Below are 27511 nucleotides of genomic sequence, written 5' to 3'. Positions count from 1 at the left end.
ATATGTCTAAATGTGCCACATGAACTCGGTAGGTCAGCCACCACACAGGTGAACACATTTGGCTCCCTCCAGAACTTATGCACTGCTTACAGGCATTATTGCTAGCAACAAGGTCTCTACCCTCTACAAGGTCACATGATGTACCTCTTTGTGGCAGCCATCTTTGACTAGTTTTGTAAACTCATAGTGAAAATACAGATATCTTTACGATGCTGTGTATACTACTCCTTTCAGTTCATGGTTGTACTACTCTTCATATAATATGTTACATGAATTAAGGGGCCTTTGATTCATTAAAGTCCTAACGATTCGTGACTGAAGGGAAAACAAATGAATTTAAGAACAGATAATATTCAATAAAACGATCAGATTGTTTCCGCCATCATATTTCACTAATGTCAAACTACTGTTAGGCTTAATAAAGTGTATGAAATTACAGATGCATGTGGGATGCACAAAGAAAGGAAATACGACAGTCATCCAATTTTATTTCTATAAGAAAGAAGTAATATAAGGCAGTTAATCAATCATACTGTGGATAGATTGCAGGAAAAGGAGCCATGTTACAAATTCAAGATCCTTTGGTTATACAAATGTATGCAGTCCATAGGCTACATTATGTCCCAGTGGTTTCAAGCTTCTAAATCTGGTGTTCTTCTCTGTGCTACCTGGTCTGGCGCCCTGGGGTATTGTTCATTTACGTCCCATGTGGCTCGTATGGGATCTTTTCCTCCGATTTTCAGAGGCCTCATGGGGCCTCATCACATCACACTCATCACATTTCTATTTTATTTTGGGGAGGAAGCCCCCATTTCCTTATGATAATCACCCTTCCCCAAGTCCCCCCCCCCTTTAGCCTCTTACTCCCCGCACCCTATACATTTAGATGAGTTTTCGGCAGAATTATTTCGAAGTAAATTACTTCGAAAGAATTCCGGTCGGAAAAAGTATGGCATACACCTTGTGGTGCTTCCTTTGTACCTTTGCTGCCGCTGTTTAACCAAAACCTGGCTCCCCTGAGAAGTTTCCTGCATGATGCATCATGACTCAGCAGAGGACTTGCAAATTTGACCACATCATCGTGACCCTCATCGAACTGCACTGGCTCCCGCTACAAGCCCATTTCATCATCAGATCCTGCAGCATCATCTCCAAAGCTTTGCCTCTGAAGTCCCCAAGCTACCTCACTGAGAAACTCAGTATTTCCAGAGGAAATTCTTGCTTCTCTTACTTATAGTCTGACATAGTGTATGTGGGCATCGGGACCTGGTATCCCGCTAATTACTATTCTGGTATGAAACTCCAAAAAAAAACAAGAAAAGAAATTATAATAGTTTGAGAAAATAAATAAAAGCAATATTCATTCAAACACTCTATTTGAGGAGAATGTATAGTACAAAATACAAAGCAAATGAAATCAAACATTCCTGTTTACTACAGGAAAAAAACAGAAGACAGGCCTTCTCTGTCTATGCCCTAATAGTCTGGAACCTCCTCCCCATCAACATCCGACTCACCACCATCGCTTCTACAGTTCAGGAAAGTGCTGAAGACACTAACACCCAGCTCCATACACTGTCCTCTCCCCATCATACCAAGGACTGGGTGATCTGATCCCCACTGTTTCCTCCCCTGGTTACTTGTAGATCCATTTCTGACAACTGCCCTCCCTCCCCTGTTATTACATCCCCACTCCCTTGTTTCTCAGCTCCCTAACCTTGTTCTTCCCCCTATTATTGGAAGGTGCTCCATTGCCTCCCGAAGCTAGGTCTGCGCTCAACAAATACCCTAATAATGATAATAATAACAATAATAATAATTATTATTAAAAAACGCAGAGTAATCCTAAAACTATTACTATTAATGAACTGGTTGATGTTCCATTTTCTATTTTTGCCCCCTTGCCGCTTTCTCTTCAAAGTCAGCTCTCAAGTTACATAATCCTTCAGCATAGGTAGGCCTCTCTACTGGTCCAAAGCTAATTTGGTGACATTTCATCAGGTGCACATTTGTTCACTGTTTGCATGTAGTTATTTGTGATCCGCTGTGTGCCTGAAGTTTGCACATGAGTGTAAGCGCAAAGTGAAGCAGCCTCAGGTTGCTACTGTCTACAAAACGCTTTGTACCTAGACGTTTGCCCCTCAAAAACATTATAAAGTATCTTGGGAAATTTGAAAGATGTTCACTTCATCTTCTGCTTTTAACTGCTAATATCTCTACTGAAGTAGAAGTCCTCAAGCAGACTTGATAGCTTGCTTAAATGATCTGCTTGAGGCCTGTTCACCCATCTCAGCGTGTGGCACTGAATACTGGTCTGTAATACTTTATGCCGGGAAAAGGTAAGCTTTTAATTATAATTGTCATAATGATAATTATGACCCATCAGAACCCTTTACCTGCACCAACTAAAGATCCCCAACTATAACCTAAAAACAGCAGGAGGTTCAAGCTTCCCAGTGCTCGCAGCACAATGCTGGAATACCCTCCCTCTTGCAATTAGATCGGAAGCCGCATTCTGGCCATTCAGAGCCATGGTGAAATCATGGTTGGTAGCCTAAACATCCAATCTCTCAATGACACGTTCGTCAAGCCGCCGTTCGCCACCATGTAGTAATGTTCACCCTGGCTTTATCCGATTCAGGACCACCCTGTAACCCGGTTCTCACTCTCCACTGTAACTATCTTGTACACTGTTCTCTGTATACTTTATTCTTGTATGTAACTACTCAGAGCCTGGACTAATGTATGCTCTGACTGGTGTATTAAGGTGTTTGTGTAATGGTATGTAACTCTGCTGTGCACATGATTATGCGCCCAGCTACCTGAGGGTTCGGACGCGCTTTATAAATAAACAAACTAAACTAAACTAAAGTGTGAGTTAACAATGGCTGACCTCATTGGGTCACATTATGGTCTGCTTCCTAAAGTGGGTGTAGTTGTATGTTAGACAAAGCATGTCCCTCCAGGAGGCTTACATACTTATTGTATTCAGTTCATTAGTTCTCTTCCTTTCAAAGGGGCATTTTCTTCCACCCACGTACACCCACTAGGGTACATTATCTACCTGGAAATGATGAAAGTTACAATTGTTTAGTGAATGTTTCTCACGACAATACTCTTCATTTTACAAAGTGGAAATTGAAGGGTAACTGTCCAGGTGGATGGCTGAAGAAGTTGAGCAATTTCCTCTGGCAGGGGGCAATTTGCACTTTGCAAGTTTGAATCTGGGGAAAGGCTGACTCCCCTCTTCATCTTTCTGAGGTTGATAAATTAGGTACCATACATTGGGTAGTGATTCAGCCGAGCTACAGCGCCTAAAAGTAAGGGAAATCCTGCATCAAGAGCCATTTAGGGGCAGTCATAGCGTCTAATTTTCCAAAGCAATTTATTTGTCAATGTCTTGTGAACTTCTTGGAGTCATTCGTTTAGTTTACGGTTCAGCTAAAGTGGAAATACATATTTTTGGTTATATGTGATCTTACCGGCAGAAAATTCTGAGTGGTACATTTCATTGCGATCAAACTACAAAAAAACACCACATTATTATTATTTATTTACATTTGCACCCCCCGCCCCCAGAACCCTGATGTTCTACTCTGATAACGGCACCCCAACCCCATTCCGACTCATTTTAACCCCTTAACCCACTATCCTTTATATATGTATTTAATATTTTCAGTATTATGTTCTTCTGTGAAATGTACCACTGAAATATTTTCGGTAAATTGACTGGGTATCATATTTTTTACATTTCTGATGAATATAAAGCTTAGCAGAATTTGCAGGACCCTCTTTCACATCCCTTCCTTCGAGCATGCTCTCCTCATCCGCACAAATAGGTTTGTTATGTATTCGAGTTAGCATATTCGTTGCTCCCCATTTTTATTTTTAAGGCAAGCCAGAGTATTTTCCATGAATTGTCTTCTCTTTCTTAACCTGTCTACCTCCTGAAGGCCCAAAATCAGGAAAACATGCTGCTGGGGCCAGATGTGACATGCTAAGTGCTCACTGCGTCATGTGTATCGTATGTCATGCAGTCAAGTCCCCGGGAATCATAAAAAAGACTCACGCTATTTTATTTTATTTTTTTATATACAGGGAGGAACAATGCTTTTTTGTTCACAAAAGAACATACAATAAATATGAAATAAGATTTGATGGGAAGCAGTGAAATGGAGTAAGTTTGAGAGGCCTTCTGACCAGGTTGTGGAGGGGAGTAAATGGAACAGTCACTGGGGACAATACATAAGCGTAGATACATAGATTAAGGGCAATCAACATTAGACATTTCTAAGTGCAGGTAGGCGTTACGGCCAGCTGTGCTCGGCACATGACCATGATGGTGAAGTGCTAGAGTGGAGGCAGAGGAAGTGAGGGACAGAGGCAGGCTAGAGGCGAAAGAAAAATGTTAGCTAGAAGGCAGATGAGAGGTAGGTTAGGAGGGTAACTATGAGGCGAGAAGGTAGGCTTTTAGTTTGGTTTTGAACAAATCCATGTGCACTGTTTCTCGGATGTCCGGGGGAAGAGAATTCCATGCAAGTGGAGCAAGAGGAGAGAAAGAGCAGACGCGAGAGGAAGCACAGGGAGGGCGAGGAGCCACAAGTGTAGCTGGGAAGGCATTGTGGAGATTACCAGAAGGCTTGTAGAGTTGCATAGAGGAGGATAGATACAGTGGTGCCTTACAGTGGATAGATTTGTGAACCAGGAGAAGACATTTACGTGATGTGATTGCAGAGCATATTCCTGACACTTGGCAATCTATTTGCCGCCAGCACCGGGGCTGGCGCTGCAATATGGCAATTCTGGATCAGAGCCTCGGTTGCCATTAGCAGAGGGTCAGCTGGGCATGTCCTTGCAATTGCTGGGACGGGGGCATTCAAATCTCACCTCAACATGCCGAGGGCGGCATACATCCTTGCACCAGCACTACCTAGCACTCACGTTGCGGGGTGCTTGTGTGCATGAATCCTAACCCCTGAGTGATGGGTAATATTTCTGGAGATGGCATTTCCAGCATTGCTCAGCTGCCTCATGCCACACATGCCATTCCCTCATTTCTGCAGTAGGGACATTGCATGAGTTCCCTGTGCTCAGGCAGGGAAGAAACTAATCCTGCTACACCCACACACCAAACAGTGGGCTTACATCACATTGTGCACATCTTACTCAGTAAATTGTGTATTGTATTGTACATTTTACTTCTTCACAATTGGAGGCTTTTCTCAGAACCATTGGCACGCCAAAGCCAGGCTTAGAAATCAGCAGCCATATTGCTTAGACGGGCTGTGCACTTGTCTTGCAATAGGCCTCGCTACTGCCAAAAAGGCTGCAGCTCCCATTCTGTAAAGGTAGGGGGTGCCAGGAGGAGGCTGCCATAGGTGGATCGGCTCGACTCCACCAGTAGGTGCGGCCGCATTAGAACGCGATGTCCCCATGCTTAGGTGGCGTTTTTCACCTGCACCTGCAAGCGACAGAGTAGAAGGTAGAAACATGAACAGCTAGTTGGTTTAAAAGGCACACAAGCAATCAAGCCACATATAGCAAGGCATAACGTGGTCCGGCGTGGCATGACCAGGCATAACACAACATTAGAAGTTGAAGCAAAGCATGAAAATACCTAACAAAGCAAAGCAGCCTGGTCTCCTGACTGCACTCCTACCTCTGGCCTAGGCAGACGGTTGTCTACTGTTCTGTAGCTCTCCTACATTATCCGTAGAAAATACTTATTTCTGCACTTAGTGACATTTCTCTAGATCAGGTCACTTTAAATAATGATTAGCATGTTGCTCATGATTTTTCTCATCTCATCCTTGGTCAGGCTCTTTCTAACTTTGTGCAAAGCAAAGGCGGTGATGGATGGAAGGTTTGAAATCAATCCTAACCTCTGGCATTGCTCTGGGCAACCCCCAGACCATCATTCTTCAGCCTGCCAAGCCACTACAGCAGGGGAAAAACCATATGCAAGTCAGGTTTGTTTCCACCCCAAAAGGGGCAGTGCAGCCCGAACTGCTAGGTCACAGCCCTTATGCACGAGACTGCAAGACATGTTTCGGCCTCATTGGGCGTGATCAGTGAGGAGTAGCTTGGGGTGAAAAAGCAAAAACAAAGAGGTGATGGCTGGAAGGTTTAGAATGAATCCTAACCTCTGGCATTGCTATGGGCAACCCTGCAGCCCATCGTTCTTCAGCCTGCCAAGCCATTACAGAAGGGGAAAGACCATATGCAAATCAGGATTGATCCCACCCCAAAAGGGGTAGTGCAGCCCGAGCTGCTAGGTCACATCCCTTCTGCACGAGGCCACAAGCATCCCCAGACGTGTTCCTGCCTTGTTGGGCCTCAAAGGTGAGGAATAGCTTGGGTCTCTAGGCTCAGCAGTCACGGGGCCCACGTCTGGGCATACCCGTCCCACTCGGGGAGACTTATGCAAAACAAAAGCAGTGATGGCTCAAAGGTTTGGAATGAATCCTAACCTCTGGCATTGCTCTGGGCAACCCTGCAGTCCATCGTTTGTCAGCCTGCCAAGCCATTACAGAAGGGGAAAGACCATATGCAAATCAGGATTGGTCTCACCCCAAAAGGGGTAGTGCAGCCCGAACTGCTAGGTCACATCCCTTCTGCACGAGACCACAAGCATCCCCAGACATGTTTGAACCTTTTTGGGCCTCATCAGTGAGGAGTAGCTTGGGTCTCTAGGCCGAGCAAGCACGGGACCCATGTCTTGGCATACCTGTCCCACTCGGGGTGAATTATGCAAAACAAAACTGGTGATGGCTCTAAGGTCTGGAATGAATCCTAACCCCTGGCATTGCTCTGGGCAAAACTCCAGACCATCATTCTTCGCCTGCCAAGCCGTTACAGAAGGTGAAAAACCACATGCAAATCAGGCATGGTCCCACCCCAAAGTGTATAACTTTGTGACAAACAACGCAGTTTGGTGTTTCAAGCGGTCTGGACCTAACAAGTCTTTGCTTAATTGGGTGTGCTAGACCCCCATGACAACCCTACATCCTCACCTACATGACAAGGGAACAGATCTTATACATCGCCAAGAGGGCAGGTGAGACGAGACGGCCCTTGCGCCAGGGAGATAATGATTGACATCAGCCTGATCTAGAGGATCGCCCCTGGGTGCAGAGGTTCTTTTGCTGTGCATACTGCTTGGGGATGTAATGTTGAATATATCTGTGCTGGAAAGGGCCCTACTAATTCCCTCATCGTTTTCCCTACACATCTTAGACATGTTAGGTGGCAAAGTGCATACCACCCTGTCCCGGACATTTACTACCACACTTCTCGAAATCACTGTGGAACAGTCTTCCACCGCACTTCAGAAGGGCAAACTCCCTACTGATTTTCAGAGCAGGCCTAAAGACCTATCTATTTAAATAGATGTTGTCCCACACACCTTTTTCATGTTCTTTGCTGGCATTCAGAGTCATTTTGGCTGATGTTTCCTCTTTAATCAGCCCACTGTTCCACCTGCGCCAGGATTCGATTAAGTTCGTTGTGTGAGCAATATAAATAACTCAAATCAGAGGCGTTGCTAGGGGGGGGACTAAGGGGGCTATAGCCTCTGGTCTTTTGGTTGTAGCCCCGAATAGAATATCAGGGGCTACAACCAAAAGGCTAGCTAGCCCCCAGTCCCTACAGTTCCGACATCAGCGTAGATCTTTTCCAGACCTAGTAACACCCCTGACTCAAATCAAATCAAATCAAACAATAAGCAGATGCAACAGGGTCTCCCGCCTTCACCCGGCACCCCCACTTCCCATTCATCAGTAGTAGCTCGAGGAAGCATTGCTCTTCCCTCGCTGGAAAGTGTGTGATGAAAAAGATTGTATTTTTTTTTAAAGCGAGCCAGATCGTCATCTTCTATGCTCCAAGCCTCTGGAACAACTTTTAACAGACGCTAGACTGGAACCCCCTCTCACACCAAACGCACTGCTTTTCAAACAAAACCCCTTTGGCCGCTGACCACCTACTCATTCATTACCATCTGCTCTCCCATCCTCTGGCAGGCCCCTCCCCCCTCTTCGGCCGTTAGACCGCACCACTACCAGTCTCTTCTGATGTTAGTCAATTTCTCGGGTGCAGCACTCCATCAACCACTTCTAGACAAGGGTCTGGTTGGCGAGGGCGCAATGCCCGAATTTCTCAGACTTGGTACCGGCGCTATAAAACGGCTATGGTGGTGATTGGCGCAGTATAAATGCTGTATAGCATAACTCGTGTGGTACTCAGTTGCTTCTTAGGTGGGTAGGTTTGCGCTCCATAAGTCAACATGGAAGCGCGCGCACGCACGCACGCACACACACACACGCGCGCGCGCGCGCTTACCTCGCAACGAATTTCTAAAGTTAGCTTGTGTGGTAAAAACTAAAGTGGAAACAAAAATGAACACTAGAGTGAAGATGATTTTCCATCACTTAAACACTTCAACCTTTTTCATTGAATCACCGCAACAACTGCGGAATGCACTTACCTTAAAAAAATCATGTTTGGCCTGAAACGTTTACAGTAGCTTGAGACCCTGACATTAACGCATGGAAGGTAAAAGCTTCCGACATTAAGCAATTGGCAGCGAAGAGAAAACCACCGAGAGAATAGCGGCCATTTTATGAAGGACACGGAAGTACTCTTCCATTTAGAGATAGTCGGAGGTTCCCGACTGTCTTTTTACAAAAGAAAAGATCCCACATAGTGGAACTGAGACTGGTTCGTTCAATCGATTAAGTTCTAAGTAAACTGAGCTCAGAAAAGACGAACTTTGCCAGTATCCTCATCAATAAAGAGTACGAATTGATTTTGGCGGTGCAAGGCGCTCCATGCTGTGTGGCTTTTTGACCCGGTGGTTTCCGTTTCTGTGACCTGCGTTTGCACCGTGCGCCTGGAAATTGGCAGTGGGGGGTATAGGTGTCCCTATAATAGTGTGACCAGATGTCCCGGTTTTGCCGGGACAGTCCCGGGAAATCGCCCTCCGTCCCGGGGTCCCGGGAGTTTTTTAATTTTATAAAGCCCACCCCGGGATTGGAAGGATGGGTGGCTACGGTCCCGGTTTTTGCCGGGACCCGATTTCAAAAACCCGAAATCGGGCCCAGCGCGCCTCTTCCTGCACGTCAATAATGCTTTTCATACCCCCATTTCCTCCCCAATGAGAGGAGTGTGCCTGTGAGCACACACACCCCTCGCGATAGGCCAGCGACATAGAAGTAGGACTACAGTTTTATTTGTGCTTACTTTAGTCCTACTTCTATGTCAAAGGCCTGTCCCAGTTTAAAAAACAAAAAAATCTGGTCACCCTATCCTATAACAATGGACCTCATTACGAGTTTGGAAGTAACTCTTTTACTGCGCTGCCTCTCACTCCCACAGATTTCCTGCAGGATGACGAGTGGTTGTAAGGTGGTGTTAGTCCTCATTCCTGTGGTTCATAAGATTATAGGGGGGTTTGTTGCATTTACCATGACCGGTAATTCTGCTGCGGTAAATCTCACTATGTTCAGAGGTAAAGTTTCAGGTCTACACCCAGTTATATGCTGAAGTTGAATCCTCTGCTTCGGCGTTGAGGTCAGGTCAGAATTCGACATCATGGGAAAGTGTTGGTAAATTTGTTATTGGGATTTCACCAACATTTATTCCCACACCGCCATCCTCATAATGACGCAGCAAAACCAAAAGAGCAGGACTTGCCATTAAGTAGGCCCAAACAAGAGCCTCTTGCAAGTGGGTAATGCCAGCCTCTGCCATAAGAGGGCGCTAGTGGTTACCCAGGAAGAGGGAATGGGACACAGATTCCTGAGCAGACACATTGGTGCGTCGAGCCTAGTCAATTTCCAAAATGTCAGACTTAGAGGATACATACACACAATTTCACACACAAATTACGTATTTCCTGAAGCCAAATTATAATATCACTTAGATATGACTCCTGGCCTCAATACTTCACATCAAAATGAAAGCATAGCCTACTATTGGGGCAAGTATATTTTAGCATTGCTGCACTGTCCTCCTTGCATGGGCCCAATTGTTGTTTTAGGTGGGATTCACAGGGTCGTTTTGTGTGCTATTGATTTTTCAGGTTGCTGGTGGAAGAAGAGGCCAGCTGTACTCATAGCATCCTGTCAATGTGATAGCAGCTGCCATTGCATTAGTTCATGCATCTGAAGACAACGGATATTGCAAGCTCCGCAGAGGACATGTTTCGGAGCAGGCCGCGCTTTCATCATCTGCGGCCGATAATGGGCAACAGCATTTGGGTGTCTGTATTAGGGGTGGGCGAAAATGCTCAATTTCCTTCAGTGGGAAAACTGCCGGAATCCAGGCAAAATTCACACCAATGCACCAATTTCGCCTCTAGAGCAGAATTGGCAGTATGTGGCCTTTTCCCGCCAAAATTCAATTTTTTCTGTGTTTCAGACCCAAAAAGTAATATTTCACGGAGAAACGAAATTTTCCCCAAAAATCAGCAAAGGATGTGGCGGAAAAAGCAAAAAATGAAAAAACAATCCGGAATTGTTGGCTAATTTCGCCAGTTCCGTTTGACCTGTGTCAATTTCCCCCGCCCCTGGAGTTTAGGATGTCGGTGAACTGGCATGAATCTGACTGCAGTTCAGAGGTCCTCAAAAATTGCAGCGTCACAAAGGCCAAAAAAGTACTGCACCTGCACACAGGGCGTAACGTGAAGTGTTAGCTGTACTATTGTTCCCAATTTACTCCAAATTCGAAATTTACCAAAAACTGCCGGGGCGACTTGGGTTTGTTTTCAGCCTGGCACTAAATATAAAGAACTGTGCATTCACGGGCTTAGAATAACAGCTTCTCAGCAACACAGAACCATGCGTTACACAAATTTACGTCAGGATTGTGGTGTGTGCAAATCCATCCCGCCAGCCCATTGACCACCAGAATTATGCGTGTCATTTATGTTTGTTTACCGAGATGCTATCACAGGAGAATGCAGTCTGCAAATGTATGTACAAAAAAATGTCAGTCACTTGGCGCCCTAAGATATACAAAAACAAAAGATCAGGGTGAGAGGTCACCATGCTACAAATTCAGCTCCCCAACTACATTGCAGAACTATGGGAATCCACTGGTTCTTCTATGCTACTGCAATTCTCCCATTGAAAAACGCTTTTGTAAATCAGGCCCTTAGAATCCGGCGTACATATCAAAAGCGCCACTGGAATGTTCCATGATGCTACTCAGCCAAAGCGGTAGGGAATGACAAATCGCAGATAATTGCAGGTTGGTGTCCTTGACCACTCTGGTTATTTGGGGTCTGACAGATGGGTATGGCTTCCAGGACTACCCCCAGGTTCTTTGCTTTCCATCCCCACCCAGGCTGTTCCTACACATGAAATTCCTGGGCTCTAGTGCTGACTAGGAGATGATACTAACGTCAAAGATACCTGAGGGTTCGTAGCGCTATATAAATGCCTAATTATTATTATTATTATTATTATCAAAGGTTTGCCCGATGACTGTACAATGAGTCACCTGAGTCTCTTTCTCTTTGACACCGATCCCCTTTCTTTCCGCAGGGACGTTTGTGTCGGCCTTCACGGTGCTGTGTGGGGCGCGCACGGATCTGCCCGACCGGCACATGTGCTGTGTGTTCTGGTTGAACATCGCTGCTGCCCTCATCCAGTGCCTGACAGCCATCGTGATGGTGGGCTGGATAATGAGCATATTTTGGGGCATGGACATGGTCATCCTTGCCAGTAAGTACAGCCTTTTGATTCAGGATTGGGGGTGCCGGCCCGTTTCCTCTGCCCGCTGAGATAGGCCCACAGTGGCACTGGCCTCCCTTGCTCTAATGGGATTTCAGTACTGCCTTGTCTTTGAGCATAGAGCCCTGTAGTCTTCCTAATGACAATCTCGGTGGCCATGCACAGCTTGGGATTGTCAACGCCGATCACACACGCTTCCTTGGGTCATATATGTTGAAACATGCAGTATCATGACCATTTAGTTCACGTAAAATGGAAAACTCTGCGTAAATAGACCCTTAATACTCACATCTATAATTACTATTAGCCTATATATATATATATTTCTCTAAGTATATCTGTACATTGGCAATTGGGCATGCTCACACTAAGACCTGTCACCTCTCCTTTTACAATTCTCCTGGAAACAACAAGGCCCTAGGACCCCACTGGAGGGAACAATGGCCAGTATTTTATCCCTGCATGTCCAAATGTGTATATAGGGTTCATGGCTACAAACACTGTAATGTTAGTGTGATTTTTATGAACAATGAAATGTGCACCAAGCCCAGTGTGCATTATGTACTTAGTGCATGAAATCTACCACCCTTTTATCTCAGGCATACTTTTCAAATGCAAAGATCTGTGGTCATGTTTATGTCTCGAAATGCTCCTTAACCTTATGCAAAGCAGTCAGGAACCCTCACTGGTTCTATTTATCTCTTTCCTCTTTCTTATAAGGGCGTTTGAAACAGCGCATGTAGTGTGCACCAGACTGTCAATCTTGGAATAATGACCTACTATTAGAAAATAATGTAAATGCGTATTCTAGGCTTTGATAATGTGCAACTGTAACGTTCTTCTTATGATTGAAGTATACATCCGAAGTGATCATTAGAAATAAACCTTGTTCAATTATGAAAAGATCAACTGCAATTTTAGTACAATTAAATAGGTTTACTTTTTTAATAGCTTGTTTTGCAAAACAACACAGTCCTCCCCATCAAGATATCTGTGATTTGTCAGCAATTTCTTGGACGATTCCAGAAACACATACCTGAAAACGTGTGACTTTAACTGCAGAAGCGAGAGAGAGAGGCAAAGAGTGAGTGAGACACACTGCAATACAGAGACCGAAAGAACGCCTGGTCAGAGAGATGGCACGAGAGAGAAAGAGAAAGACAGAGAAAGGGGACCATTCTCCATGTTTTGTTTTCAATTTGGCATTTTGAACGTGCACACCAGAGCTGCACATATTACAATGTCTATTTGCGCTGCGTTTGCGCTAATCGGAGGGTACAGCAACAGTCGGCGGATTTTAAAGTGCATCCTGTATTTCCTTTATTTAATGGGATTTTCATGACTCGCCTAATACCGTACTTGAGTTCGGTTTCTAAGCATCTTGTGCTATCCTCCGTTCACATTTAGAAAGGGAATGCCCTTCTAAACGGGTTGTGCAGAAAATAAAGACATTCCCCAATTTGGAACGGGTGCAAAGGGTGCAAAGTACAAGTCTGAGCCGCCCCTGGCCCTGTCATGCATGCGTCAGAGAAGCGCTGCAGCATAAAATACTGTTGCGCCGCGTGCATCTCTCGCCCTCTAACACCGGACGCACGTTTCTATTTTATTTCCCACGCACAATGGCCTCTCATTGTGAAATGCGCTCCCATCACTCACCTGTAATGCATGACTAGTGCGTTTGCACACTCCAAACACTGGCGTGTGCAAGGGGGCTGGCCGCCCATCTTTGCACTTCTGCGCAGACTCCAAACACATACAGGCCCCCCTGGGTGAATAAGCAGATCTGCACGTTTCTCCAAGTGGCGCAAGTGAAAAAGTGCATTCTCTGGGGCGTTTTTCACTTGCGCTACTGGTTTGGAATTTGCTACAGAGAGTGGGGGGATGGAGGGAGAGGGATAGAGACAGAGTGGAGCGAGACCCAGAGTGGGAGAGAGATTGGCCTGTGATACGCCAGGTACAACAAGGTATTCTTTTTGTTAAATCATAAACACTGCTGTTATTATCATTATCATAATACCATATGTGAAATAACCTGCATGTTATCGATGGAACATGATTTGCTTATTTATTTATTTGTGCATGCATTAAGCGCTCTAAACCCTGGGGAAGCAGGGCGCTGGTTACAGGAATTGCATCACGTGTGTGAACATTATACATTAGGTTCATCGGCATCAGAATACAGTCAGGACGGGCCAGGGTAACGGCAAAGTCTTAAGGTGTTTCTGGAAGACCCAATAGGCTGCTCTGATCTTAGAGTGAAAGGTAGGGGGTTCCAGTTTTTGGAGGCGATAACCGGGAAACCCGAGCCCCCAGCTCTTTCGGGGTGCATCTCGGGGTGATCAATGGGTGAGTGTGGGATGAGCGGCTGGGTCTGGATGATGGAGACTCCTGAGTTGTTGGGTGAGGTGTCTGGGGACGGCGTTGGAGAGCTCTCTCAGAACTCCCTACTTCTACGCCCAGTTGTGATGTGAATGTGGTGATTATGCCAGCGGAGAAGGGCCGTACCATCAGATAATGTAATTGTCGGTGGAATTCAGCAGAGGGAGGAGGGGCATGAGGAGAAGAGATGACATCAGCTCAGCAGCAAAGAAAACAATCCACGGATGAGGAAGAAGAGATGATCCCTGAACATTCCCAGCCTCTGATTTCCCTGGCAAGGGGTGACAATGGAGCTGACGACGGAAAAATCAGCTCAAAATGGAGGAGGCAGCAGGTTAACCCCTGCGGGGTCATGCCGCTAGGACCTGGGACCATCCTCTGGGGGTCAAAAGGCGAGGGGCGGAAAGCCGCCAAAGGCCTAATGGCCCAAAAGCCTGCGAAGGGCGGAACAAAAGAAAAGGGCGGGGCCATCAGGATTTAAGCAGGCGGGACCGGGGTGCCAGGCATCTCGCTCCTGCACTGGGACCCGGTCGCCGCCTCGCTCGCAGATGGAAGGAATTTCGTTCGTGTTGCCGTGGTTGGTGAGGAAGTGTTGCTGCGGTCGGTTGCAGAGGGAGAAAGGTTCCGGTGATGTCGGTTTCCAGCGAAGGAGGATCGCCGTGGCAGTGAGGAAGGAGCTTCAGGACCGCCGTGGCATTAATGAAGGAGTGTGGGGTAAGGAGCAGGGCAAATAGAGAGCAGGGTGGCACTCCGCCGAAAGTGGGATGCTGCTGCGGGTATGGCAGGATCAGGATGAAGTGAGGGCGGGTGCAGGAGCTAATAACGTTAACGTTATTAAAGTTAAAAGTCGGGGCTGGAGCACAGGAGTGCGCCTTGTGTTACACTAAGGAGCTCGTGGCGCAAATGGTAGCACGTCCGACTCCAGTGCAGAGGGTTGCGTGTTCAAATCACGTCGGGCTCATATTTGCTTCAGGGCCGGGTGCGTGATGAAAACAGGGGAATGTGCAAGGATGTGGGGATGCCGCCTTTATGGCGGCGCTTGTTGATCCCGGGAGGATACTCGGCGGCAATGTGCGCGCCTTAAAAACAAAATGACACAAAGCAACACAGGTTCAACCCTCGGGTCCGTGCTTAGAAAATGTAAACTAAATAAATTCCTGGTTTCCCCAAAACTGAAATTGTTACAAGTAAACCTGTGGTGGTAATTTTGCATCCCGGTTGGATCTGGGTGGGCGACGGTTGTCAGGAAACGCAAATAGATGGGTCAGGAAATGCGTGCGAGGTACGCGATTATAAAGGCATGGAGGGATTTGTGGGCATCGTTCGCTGTCTCCCTTCGCCAAGCGCCTGGTGTATTAGCAAGCTTCATAGTCAGGTGCAGTTAAATGTAAGGATAAGATTTGCGGGGATGTTCGAGTTCAGGCGGCCGCCGTATAGCATCAGAGTATATCTCCATCTTGAGTCCGGTCAAGTGGCTCAGCGAGTAGAGCGCTCGCGTTAGCATCTGTGCAGATCCGGCTAACACAGGTTCGAATCTCGGCAGGGCCAAGGTCAGCTTTTCATCCTTTTGAGGTCGACAAATGAGCACCACACACGGGGGTAATAATAAGCAGCACCTGGATACCCAGATTCGGAGCGTTATATAAACGCAGCAGTATTGTCTTCTCCAATTTTGGCCCGTCTCTTACCACGTGCAGAGAGGGCGGTTGGGATTGTCCTAAAGTAGTTCCCTGGCACCATACCATAGTTTGTCGAATTCAATCAGGCGTGGGGGGGTTGGTGCAATCACGGCAGTGAGGGGACACGTGCTAGTAAGTATGTTTCATTAGAATGACTTGGCGCCTGCCCCCAATTGTTATTTAGGGTTAAATATCCCCTCGTTGGTTGGATAACACACACGGGCAGAGATGCAGGGAGAGTTCCCCATGGGCGTTAGTATGTCGTGGTCGATGCACGCCTGGTTCCCCTAACCTGTGGGGGCGCCTAAGCGGGGGTAGGGAGCTCACCAGCGTGGCAATATGGGGGCGGACAACACGCCTCATTAGGGACGCCAAGGGGGGTTATTGCCAGGAACCAGAATGAGAAGGGGCTATGTGCGGCTTTAGGAGGCGTGCATGGTTTGTGGATTGCGTCGCTCAGTGTTCCATCCAAGGTGGTGCACAGGCACAACAATTTTATTCTGCAGGAGTTGGTGCTTCAGGGGCTTCGGCTGGCAAATAGCTCAGTGAGGTGGCCGCCCGCCCGTTTGGGAGGAGAAAGTGCATTAAGTGGCACACGAGAGCGGCGCGGGGGATTAACACAAATTAACGGGCTCCCAGCAAAGGAAGTGGTCGCAGGGTCCTCCAAGTAGCAGACATGGTCGTCTCCGAACAACCAACCCCCTAGCAAAGCTAAACGTTGCAACCACAATAGTATGAGAAAAAGAAAGGAAACAATTGATGCGGTCTGCAGTGCGCGTAATTTTGGGAGGAACTGACCAATGGTGGCAAAGGGGGAGTATGGATGTGCGAGCGGCTAGTGGGAGGAACATGGAATCGTAATGTTTAAGTTAAGGTTAAATGGGATAGTTGAAGGCACAGGTAGTCTTGGAGGAAAAGGGGGTTATTCAAAAACACTGGTTGTGTGGACACATGGCGCGCACTTGGGGAGACGCGCATGGCCGCATGGGCGGTTGGAAAGTACGGTCGCCGTTCCATATAGGCGCTCGAGCTGAATAGGGGACAAGTGTGATCACCTGCTTTACAAGCTTCAGTGGCGGTATGGTTCAGCACGGTTGGGGTAGAAGCAGAGAGGCGCGTATGGGTTTGTCATAATGCGCAAGGTATTCCTTGGGGGAGTTATGGCCTCAGCTCCACGCGTTAGGGGAAACGGGGCAGTAGAGGGTCCTTACATTGGTAAGCGGCAAGGGGGCTATTTGATGCACACTTGGCGCATGGACCGTGCAAAGGGTACTTCTATGGGTGTAGGTACGCCAGGTTACACAACCAGGCCGCGAGAGTTTTGAGGGCAGTCGTGTGGATTAAGGTCTCTTTGGAACACCTAATGGATGGGTTCGTTGGTCAAAAAGGTGTCCTTAGTGCAGGTGAGCCCGGCCTCTGGAGGCACGGAATGTAAAAAAGGTTGCAGGGTCGGGGCTCTCGTACACAGAAAGGGCGCAAGTACAGCGGACCCCGAGGGCAGCCGTGGGTGGACCAGCGGCAATGCTACGGTTGAATAGATGAGGAAATTAATTGTTTGGCGGCAAGACTGCAATATTAATAACCTGCATGAGGGCGCGATACCACAAAAGGTCGCATGCCTCAGGACGAGGTCTGAAGCGGGCTGCAGACTTCAATAGCAGAGTCTAAGGACAGAGTCAGGTACGCGCCCCACCGAGCAAAGTAGAGGGTGGAGGGTACATTGGGGTAGAACCCATGGCCCACGCTGAATACGGTAGTGTAAGGAAAGGAGGCAGACCGTACGCGGATACGAGTGAAGTCTTGTGTTGAGTCTTGAAATGACTCTACTTACTGGGGAGTGTGCGCGAGTAAGCGAGTAAGACAATGACAAACGTGGTTCATTTGGCATTTGACGGCTGGCCCAGGGGGCGGCCGGCTTTCCGAAGTGGTGAGTGAGGACCATGAGTCAGGCATTACCATTACCATCAGGCATAACGTGGGGTACAGCATTAAACATTGGGAGTGGGGTTTTAGTTGACCTGAGCAGTAAGACCAGCGCAGCCTTCACCCCTCTGGGACCGGAAAACAAGTAGCAATGTTCGTGGTTCATAGGGTGGATAGCAGAGCGGTTGGTAATAAGAAGCTACCTAGATGCCAGAAGGTGGGTCAAGGATGGCTGACGGGAAGCGAGGACAATTCAGATGGGGGGGTCGGGAACAGCACCCCATCAGCTTGGTATCAGCTGCCGGGAGGCAGGCTGCTGGGTCTATGGCGGGAGAGCTTTGGCCGGCTGAAGGAATGGAACGGTCCCATCCGCAGATGAGGAAGAAGGGGGAAGCGGGCCGGACGTGACAAGGGAATGGGGAACCTCCCATTTAAAGTATCGGGGGACTATATCGTGAGCCAAGCGCAAGCAACCCGTTAAGGAGTAAGGCTCAGGGGAATTGGGCCAACATAAGGAATATGGAAGGGTAGATCCTCCTTTAAAGTAAAGAAAGGGATAAGAGTGAGAGAAGGGGCAATGGAGGCAAAGTGGTTTTGGGAAAGCAAGCAGAAAGAATTCAGCTCAAGCTCACCCGCCAGGAATGGCGCTCTCCCAACAGGGTGACTCTTGCAAGGGCAGGCGGAGCAAGGTTAAATTGGTGGGGGAGCCTTTTGCTGAACAAAAATAGTCAGGAACCGACTACGGGTGCAGTATGAGGAGCAAGTTGGAAAGGTGGCAGGGGCAGGAGTGTCCCTGAGCAGGCTCACCATGGTTAAGGCAGAGCAGGACGGAAAGGTGGCAGGGGCAGGGAAGTGTCCCTAAGCAGGCCAGCCCAGGCTATGGTGAAGAAGGGTGACAGGGGCAGAAGTGTCCCAGAGCAGGCTCATCCTGGGTAAGGCGGAGCGGAATGGAAGGGGGCGGGGGCAGGAGTGTCCCAGAGCAGGCCCACCCTGGGTAAGGTGGAGCAAGATGGAAAGGTGGTAGGGGCAGAAGTGTCCCAGAGGTGGCCCACCCTGGTTAAGGTGGAGCAAGATGGAAAGGTGGAGGGGCAGAAGTGTCCCAGAGCAGGCCCGCCCTGGGTAAGGCGGTACAAGGTGGAAAGGTGGCAGGGGCAGGAGTGTCCCAGAGCAGGCCCACCCTGGGTAAGGTGGAGCAAGATGGAAAGGTGGTAGGGGCAGAAGTGTCCCAGAGCTGGCCTACCCTGGTTAAGGTGGAGCAAGATGGAAAGGTGGTAGGGGCAGAAGTATCCCAGAGCAGGCCCGCCCGGGGTAAGGCGGTACAAGGTGGAAAGGTGGCAGGGGCAGAGGTGTCCCAGAACTGGCCCACCCCGGTTAAGGGGGAGCAAGATGGAAAGGTGGTAGGCGCAGAGGTGTCCCCGACCAGGCATGGCCGGAAGGCATCAAAAAGTTGGGGAGATGGTCTTCAGGATGTTACAAACGATATATCAGGCCCGCAAAATATAGTTAACCATGCCGTTCCCTCCTTTTTGTCAGTTCACAGCAGCACGAAGAAGGAGGGAACGTACCGTGTAGGTAGTAGGGGCGCTCATGCATCTCAAAGGCTGATGCGAGCTGGACTCAACGGCAGGAGGCGCTGACGGCCGGCAAGTTCAAGAGTGAGTGGCACGGGGTGCCAGGGATGAAGTTGGCTCAGCTAGAGGGGCAGCTAGGAAGATTGCTGAGTAGGCGGCAGAAGCCGGAGGGTTGGTAATACACTTGGGAGGGAACGACCTGACCAGCCTGGGGAGGGGTGTCCGGCCAAGGGACATTGCAAGCTCATTGCAGGAAATAGCAGCACAGTGGGGCGAGACTGAAATCGGGTGATCGGATGATATTCCCCCGGCGCAAGGGGAGGGGGCAGAGAGCCATACAGCAGTTGAGAAGGCAAGGAGGAAGCTGAACAGGGCCGTTGCAAAATTCTGCAAGGGCAGGGGTTTCTGTCAGAATAGGCATGGCTTGATTAATGGGGAAACACCCGAGTACCTCCTATCGGACGGAGGAAAAACTTGTCCACGAACGAAACGGAGCTCTTTTTCGGGGACATCTCTACCGAACTACTGGAAGGGGAGAAGGAGACAGGAGGAAGGGGAGCCACAGTGGGCGAGAACCCACTCAGTGGCGTGGCGGTGTTTGGGCAACCAAGCACAAAGGATAGACTCCGGACGAGCCAGAAGGAAACGGAATGGGTCTTCGCTCTTCCGGACCAGCGCCTCTTGGGCCTAAACGGCGGGGGCGTCTGGTAGGGACAAATAAGGTCAGCTTCCCCCAAAAAACAAACGGCGCTCTCCCCGCCCACGGACACCTGCATGGGCAGGATTGGAACAGGTACAATGGGTCGGGGGAGTTGGGGGCCTACTATACCAAGGATAGGGGGAAGCAAAGGAAATCCGGCAAGCAAGCGCCACACGGACAGAATGAAGTTCACAAATGTGTACAAATAATTCTGTTGTCATGGAAATAAAACTGCGGCCAAGTTTGCCATTTGAAATTCTGTGTCATGCCAATTTGTGGGGATAAGGAGTAATGCATTGGGGTGCATGCGCAAAGAATAATTGGCAGTAAAGGCAAATGGACGGCTGCAGGGGTTATGGAGCTGACGACGGAAAAATCAGCTCAAAATGGAGGAGGCAGCAGGTTAACCCCTGCGGGGTCATGCCGCTAGGACCTGGGACCATCCTCTGGGGGTCAAAAGGCGAGGGGCGGAAAGGCGCCAAAGGCCTAATGGCCCAAAAGCCCGCGAAGGGCGGAACAAAAGAAAAGGGCGGGGCCATCAGGATTTAAGCAGGCGGGACCGGGGTGCCAGGCATCTCGCTCCTGCACTGGGACCCGGTCGCCGCCTCGCTCGCAGATGGAAGGAATTTCGTTCACCACCCACCCACCCACGAAATACAAGCAAAGAGCAGGAGACCTGGGGGTTGCTGTCGCAGGACACCCAGGCCAGGATATGACAAGTTGGCGGTGTTTGGGCAACCAAGCACAAAGGATAGACTCCGGACGAGCCAGAAGGAAACGGAATGGGTCTTCGCTCTTCCGGACCAGCGCCTCTTGGGCCTAAACGGCGGGGGCGTCTGGTAGGGACAAATAAGGCTCAGCTTCCCCCAAAAAACAAACGGCGCTCTCCCCGCCCACGGACACCTGCATGGGCAGGATTGGAACAGGTACAATGGGTCGGGGGAGTTGGGGGCCTACTATACCAAGGATAGGGGGAAGCAAAGGAAATCCGGCAAGCAAGCGCCACACGGACAGAATGAAGTTCACAAATGTGTACAAATAATTCTGTTGTCATGGAAATAAAACTGCGGCCAAGTTTGCCATTTGAAATTCTGTGTCATGCCAATTTGTGGGGATAAGGAGTAATGCATTGGGGTGCATGCGCAAAGAATAATTGGCAGTAAAGGCAAATGGACGGCTGCAGGGGTTATTAAGATGACAACGATGATGTTCCGTCCTGATCATACCTCAAGACTCTGATGCCTCTACTACGACGATACCACAGATAGAGAGGGAGACTAGGAGGCAGTGGAGGTGCGTGCAGGAATGCACGACCCCATACACTTGGCAAGTGCACATATTGTAGATAGGAAGCAATCTTCAGGCACTCCCCCTAAGCTAGAGTACAGGTCTCATTTCCCAACAATGGTACTGAAATGGCAGCAGTAATGCAACTTTGCAGTCAGTCACAGCAGCAGCACCTGCTCCTCAATACACGGCAGAACCCATTCAGCATCCACTGCAGAGCACACTGAGCGCTCAATTATTTTACAGCGGAAAGCAACACGCTCATCTTGCCACCTGTCATGCATGCAAGAAGATTGACTTGCGAGGGACTCTGAGTACCAGTTTGGGCAACTCTTCCCCATGGGCCCACGGGAGAATGCATCATCTGCATACTTGGTAAAGTACAGAGGGAGAGGGCCGCCTCCCATCCCTCACCTTGGAAGACCCCACAACAGATTCCTCAGGTGATGGAGCTGTGCATGCGAGCGAGCCACCTGCCTTCCCGGGGATGGAGCAGCATGGAGAAAGGTTGTGGAAACACTGACTCTGACAGTGGTTGAGTGCATTGCAAAAGGGAATCTTTTGTTTTTCCTTCATCCTCAATTTATTTAGCACTTCCAACTAGCCAATGTGTGTTCTGTCTGCACTCTTCTAGTGCACCATGTTCACCCTTTTACTTCCATTTTGCCCAGTCATCTGGAAGAGGGTAGTGCAGCGCGGGAGCGCGTGCTTCTTTACGGCATATACACTACCTCACAGCAACAGGCAGAGGCCAGGCAACGGACGCTGTATGTGCCTGCATTAATTCACGCTGTCTGGCATGTTCGGCCCAAATGATACCACACCCTGAATTATGCCACCACCAATAGGAGATGCACTGCTAGTGGTAAAGTGCCACTGGGTCAGGATGTGCTGGGCCAGACTTAGGTGGTCTGGGAGATGGTTGGGCTAGCTCGGAATTAGGGGGTGAAGGAAACTTGCTAAAGTGTGACCAATGATGCGTCATAAGTTGGAGCACCTCTCAGCCACTGTCACCACTGTTGGTTGGTGTTGCACAAGCTACGTCGGATGCATGCAATGTGCATTCATTAAGCATATAATTTTGCCACAACAAAAAGTGCGTGTGCATCAAGAAACCTCTCAAGCCACTTTTACTTGGGTTACCCTGATTAACCCCAATAAACTATCTTCTGGTAGAGGTTGCATGTTACACTGTCACCTTCCATCTGACTTTCACACCCTCCTTCAAGCTGAACATGCCCAAATGTCCTGCATCCAAGAGCGGATGGGTGGTGATGTCATGAGTGGGGATGTCTTCTGGCCTGTCTTCTGACCTGACTTCACCCTTTTCAGGAAAGCCTGAGCCCATCTTGCCCCTTCCTCATGCGTAAGCAATGCTGCAGTGACCACCATTCTCCTCCCCTTTCTCCTGAACTATCTGCTGCACGAGTATCACTGGCCATTCCACCTGGTCCTCTTCGGTCTCCTACATCACCGCCTCTACCTCCTCCTCTTCTCCCCTCTGTCCTTTGCCCGCTTGCACCTCTGTGGCTATCTCTCACTGCTGCACCTATAGTACACGCTTCCCCCTGCCAAATCCATGGTCATGGTACTCACCCACTTTCAGCATGCACTCCTCAGGGGACTCTTCCTCTACCACAACATGCTCCAGATGATTGGTAACCACACAGTCCTCCTTCTTATTTTGCATTGCCCCCTCCTCATGCTCTGACGCCCCTTCCTCAATCTCCATCTCCTCCTCCTCAGCCACTATCTACCCCACCCCATGCTTCATATGAAGACAGGCTCCTGTGCTCTAGCACCTTGAAGTGTCTCTTGTGCTAGATGTAATTACCAATAAAGATCTCAGACCCGAATAACAGGACAGATTCAAAGAATACTACTTTATTATCAACAAAATAAAGTAGAGCAATCTGACGAACAACGGGCTGCAGTCCAGACACTCACACATAAACTTCTTTATACAGAGGTTGTATACCTCAATGTACATCATTTATGACATCATCCTACGAGGCAAACTATAAAAACTATTGATGGGAGGGATTAGTTAAAGGAACATATATGCCTATAGTATACCTAAGTGTTAATAACACCATTGGCTGCCCCTTACGTGTTAGGCATGCCTTGAACCACCTCTAAATACGTGTAATACTAATTATAGCGGAAAAATGGCAGCGGATTGGTCTATGCAACATTGTATAGCATGTTGCTTCATAGACCAGCTGATTGGCTGGGATGCCTTCCCAACCTTGAATTTTTGGTTTGTTAGCAGCACGTAAGCAGAATGGACCCCAGGTGCTTAGAGTAACGTCAGACTACTCCCCACTTTCCCAATTAATCCATCGTCTCTCATCGGGCCGGCCCCAAGCCAAGGTTTCTCATTTGTAGTTGACCTTACAGCCTGTTTTCAGTTCTGGGCTGGGACTTTTGAGGGAGTGTATGCACACCCCTATCTACATCCGAAGCTTAATGAATAGCCCTTGTTTTCGACTGAATCACTATTGAGGAGAGTGCAAATTTGTCCATTTCAACCTTTTATTTACTGCCATTTGATTCAATTATACAGGGTGTCATTACTCTTCTTGGCCTCTGGAGACTTGTTCACACCACCTTGTATAGGCTTGGTGCATCTTTAATTGTGCAATACTTGGCTCTTGCAGATGTTTTCTTCTTTCCTTACTCTAAGAGAAATATGTCTTACGTGCATGACTTATCCTTTTGACTCCCCTTCTGCCTTGCAATGACTTCTTGAAATAGCATCCTTGATCCCAGACCAAATAGACTCCTCTTTATTTCTCACACAAAGCTGTTTTTCCAACGTCTCCTGACTCTACAGCCCTGGCCTGTCTCTGAGATAGCTCGATTGGTTTTAATACGAATCCGATGTCCACCTTTCCATCATGACTGCACTAACCACGTTATATTTTCATCTGCGGCAAGCTTTTATATGTCTCATCTACCTTGCGTTTCTGCGTATATACACGTATTAGTCAGCAGGTTACTTTATCTTCTTTGTATATATGATTTCTTCTTATTTGTACATTTGCTCACTCTTGTTTCTTCAGTTACATCTTTGTTCTTGAGTATTTTTATATAGTTTAAGTACGTCTTCATATGTCTCCTTCATGACATCATGCTACCCTCGTCAGATTTGACTTATCGCTCCATGATGTCCAATGGTGCGTGCAGACATCCTTCCACCCTTTCAGTGCGAGCGTACATTCGATACAGTTGCCTGAGTGCATATTGTCTCTCATAAACTCGATGAGGTATTGGGATAATACCTGGTCTCCCACATAGGGCTCTTCTCCTGCTGTTCCAATGTTATGGAGGTGAGGGGCGGGAGCCAGGGATGATGTGTCTACCTACTCCCCTGCACTCCCTTAACTTTGGAAGTAGTCGTCCAGATCCTCTTCTTCTCCGTACGGCACTCTTCCTAAATAAAATGAGATGTTGTGTAAGGTCTCAATGTGAAAAACACAAAAGGAAAAACAATGATAAGCAAAGGGATTTTCACAAGACTGTCACAATGGGAAGGGCACACAAACAGTAGGGAAGGGGACTAGCAAAGCACGGGAAGTGTTCTATGGTGCAGACCAAAAGGTTTCCCTAAAGCACAAAAAGGGAAAGTATTGGGATTTTTTTGTTATTCTTTGGGGTGACACAAAGGGAACAAAGGGTATAAGAAGTGTTTCAGATTTTTTAAGTTTTTTAAAAAGGGATTAATAGTAAAAAGAGAAGATTATAGAGGGATCCCAGACAACACACACAAAGTGAAAAAAGAGGACAAAATAAGGATCAGGAAACACCAATAACACCACTAAAAACTAACCAGCTTCTCCAAAACACTCCAGAAAGCTCAGAAACCCCCTAAACACACTCAGAAACTTCTCCAAAACAACCAATTTGTGAATCCCTGTTTACTCCTAACTCAACAGCCAAACAAAACCCCACAAAGGAAGTAGGAATCAAGCTCGGCCTTTTAAAGGCCCTCACACCTTTTTGTTTTAGAATGTCTAAGGGCCTCTGATGCGCTGGTCGAAGTCCCCTCTTGAGTATTCGGCCTTGCAGTTGGATGGCGAACCTCGAACTTCACCCTTGGGAAATGCCGCAGGAATCCCACGGGCAGGTCAAACCCACATTGAAAGGTTTGGCTTTCCCACTTGCCACATTTTGAGAGGTTGGAGCACCCCGCCTGTGAACCTCACAGTTCAGGTATCTGAGGCTATTTCCGACTGCTGAGCGTAAAGGTTCAATACCTCCCGAGGTCAGCCTTCGCAGTTCTCGTGTTCCAGTAATGGTGAGAATAATGTAGTATAGAGGACTAGTGGATCTTCAATCTGCTGGGAAGCTATTGGTGAGGCTGCTCTGCTGAAGTAGAGCAGGACTACTGGAGCCAGGGTACAGTGCAGCTGTCCAGTTCTGTTTTTTGTTGTACTTTAACTTTTCTTTGATAGCAAACACGGGACTCTGGCTCTGCTGTTTGCCGGTGCTGTTCGTGTTCAGTGTTCTGTCTGTTCCTGTCAGGTCTGTGTTCAGGTGAGCAGCAATGCTTTCCTGGCAGCAGGTGTGTCTTGGGTGTATGTGGATAGACTGTGCTTGGAAGTGACTTGAAGTCCAGTTTGCATGGACACCATACAAAAATCGATATTTTCATGACTTGCAGTATTTTTTTTGAAGTAGATCCATGTTTGGGTATGGTTTAGAGCGGAGGTGTGGTTGGAGGTTGGAGGTGTAAGGTGGGTGTGGGGGTCGACCACCTGCTATTTGAGGTAAAATGAGGAAAATAAATTCATCAAAGTTGCATTCAGCATAAACACTTTGGGAAACACTAACAGATCCATATTGGAGGTGAGTTACAAAGGGAGATACCTTGATGATCTGGAAGACCACCTGATGTTGGGATGCCGTCCTTCAGTATCCTATTGTCTAGTTGTGACTAATCAACTTCCAGGGCACCAGTGGTCTATGCATGAATATCGGTTTATAAACCATCAATCAGCCCCACACCTATAGTACACCAGAAGGGATCCAAACAAATTGGAAACACAAGAAAATGATACACCTCCTTGTCCAATTTTGGTAACGTGGATGTAACAACAGGCTTATCTCCAAAAGGTTATGGATCATTGATAAGTTGCAACACAGAAAAAATACAATTATTATCCAATGATAAAAGGTACTGTCCAGTCAAGATTGTATGAACATATCTACTTTATTATTAGCACAACAGACAGTTCTAGCACACTATGAAATAAAACCCACCCTGTAAAGGACTGCATAGGACAGACAGTTTCAAAGAAGGAAAAGGGATGCACTCTGGATACTGATAGGAGGGTACAAACAAAGGGGGGTCTGTGAATCTCTCTACCAGCACGAACACGACCCAATGACCTGTTCTTGGGTGAATAACCCCTGGGAGAGACTCTACCAAGTCTTTAGCTCACTGTCCTTTTCACAGAGAAGAAATCTCCATGCATATCAGCCTTTGTCCTGCCCAGGGGCAGTCCAGCGCCGAAATGCTAGGCAATTCTCCTCTGAACAAGAGTACCATCAGTAACCCCATACACGTGTTTCAGCCTTGTTGGGCATCATCAGTGAGGTGAAACTGTTGCCTCTCTAAGAACAGTGAGCAAGGGGTCCACGTCTGGATTGCCCTGTTAACTTAGGGTGAAACCCAAAGTTAATGTATGCAAACAAAGGGGGGTCTGGGAATCTCTCTACCAGCACGAACACAGCCCAATGACCTGTTCTTGGGTGAATAACCCCTGGGAGAGACTCTACCAAGTCTTTAGCTCACTGTCCTTTTCACAGAGAAGAAATTTCCACGCATATCAGCCTTTGTCCTGCCCAGGGGCAGTCCAGCGCCGAAATGCTAGGCAATTCTCCTCTGAACAAGAGTACCATCAGTAACCCCATACACGTGTTTCAGCCTTGTTGGGCATCATCAGTGAGGTGAAACTGTTGCCTCTCTAAGTACAGTGAGCAAGGGGTCCACGTCTGGATTGCCCTGTTAACTTAGGGTGAAACCCAAAGTTAATGTATGCAAACAAAGGGGGGTCTGGGAATCTCTCTACCAGCACGAACACAGCCCAATGACCTGTTCTTGGGTGAATAACCCCTGGGAGAGACTCTACCAAGTCTTTAGCTCACTGTCCTTTTCACAGAGAAGAAATTTCCACGCATATCAGCCTGATAGGAGGGTAGTTGGTAAAGTAAATAATCACAATTGCTCAGTGC

The 27511-nt window shown here is 48.0% G+C and overlaps 1 protein-coding gene across 1 annotated transcript in view; it reads left to right on the top strand.

Annotated features, from left to right (window-relative positions):
• Window positions 1–27511, top strand: part of STUM (stum, mechanosensory transduction mediator homolog) — a 396348-nt gene that overhangs the window by 291292 nt on the left and 77545 nt on the right. The window contains exon 2 of the mRNA XM_069608682.1: window positions 11544–11723. Coding sequence (XP_069464783.1) covers window positions 11544–11723 — 180 coding nt within the window. The remainder of the gene's footprint in view (window positions 1–11543; window positions 11724–27511) is intronic.

The sequence above is a fragment of the Ambystoma mexicanum genome, chromosome 4q (assembly GCF_040938575.1).
Source record: "Ambystoma mexicanum isolate Mex_15411 chromosome 4q, UKY_AmexF1_1, whole genome shotgun sequence".
In the NCBI taxonomy this organism is placed as follows: Eukaryota; Metazoa; Chordata; class Amphibia; order Caudata; family Ambystomatidae; genus Ambystoma; species Ambystoma mexicanum.
Note: the sequence above shows the minus strand (reverse complement) of the source record. Positions and strands in the feature narration are given on the sequence as shown.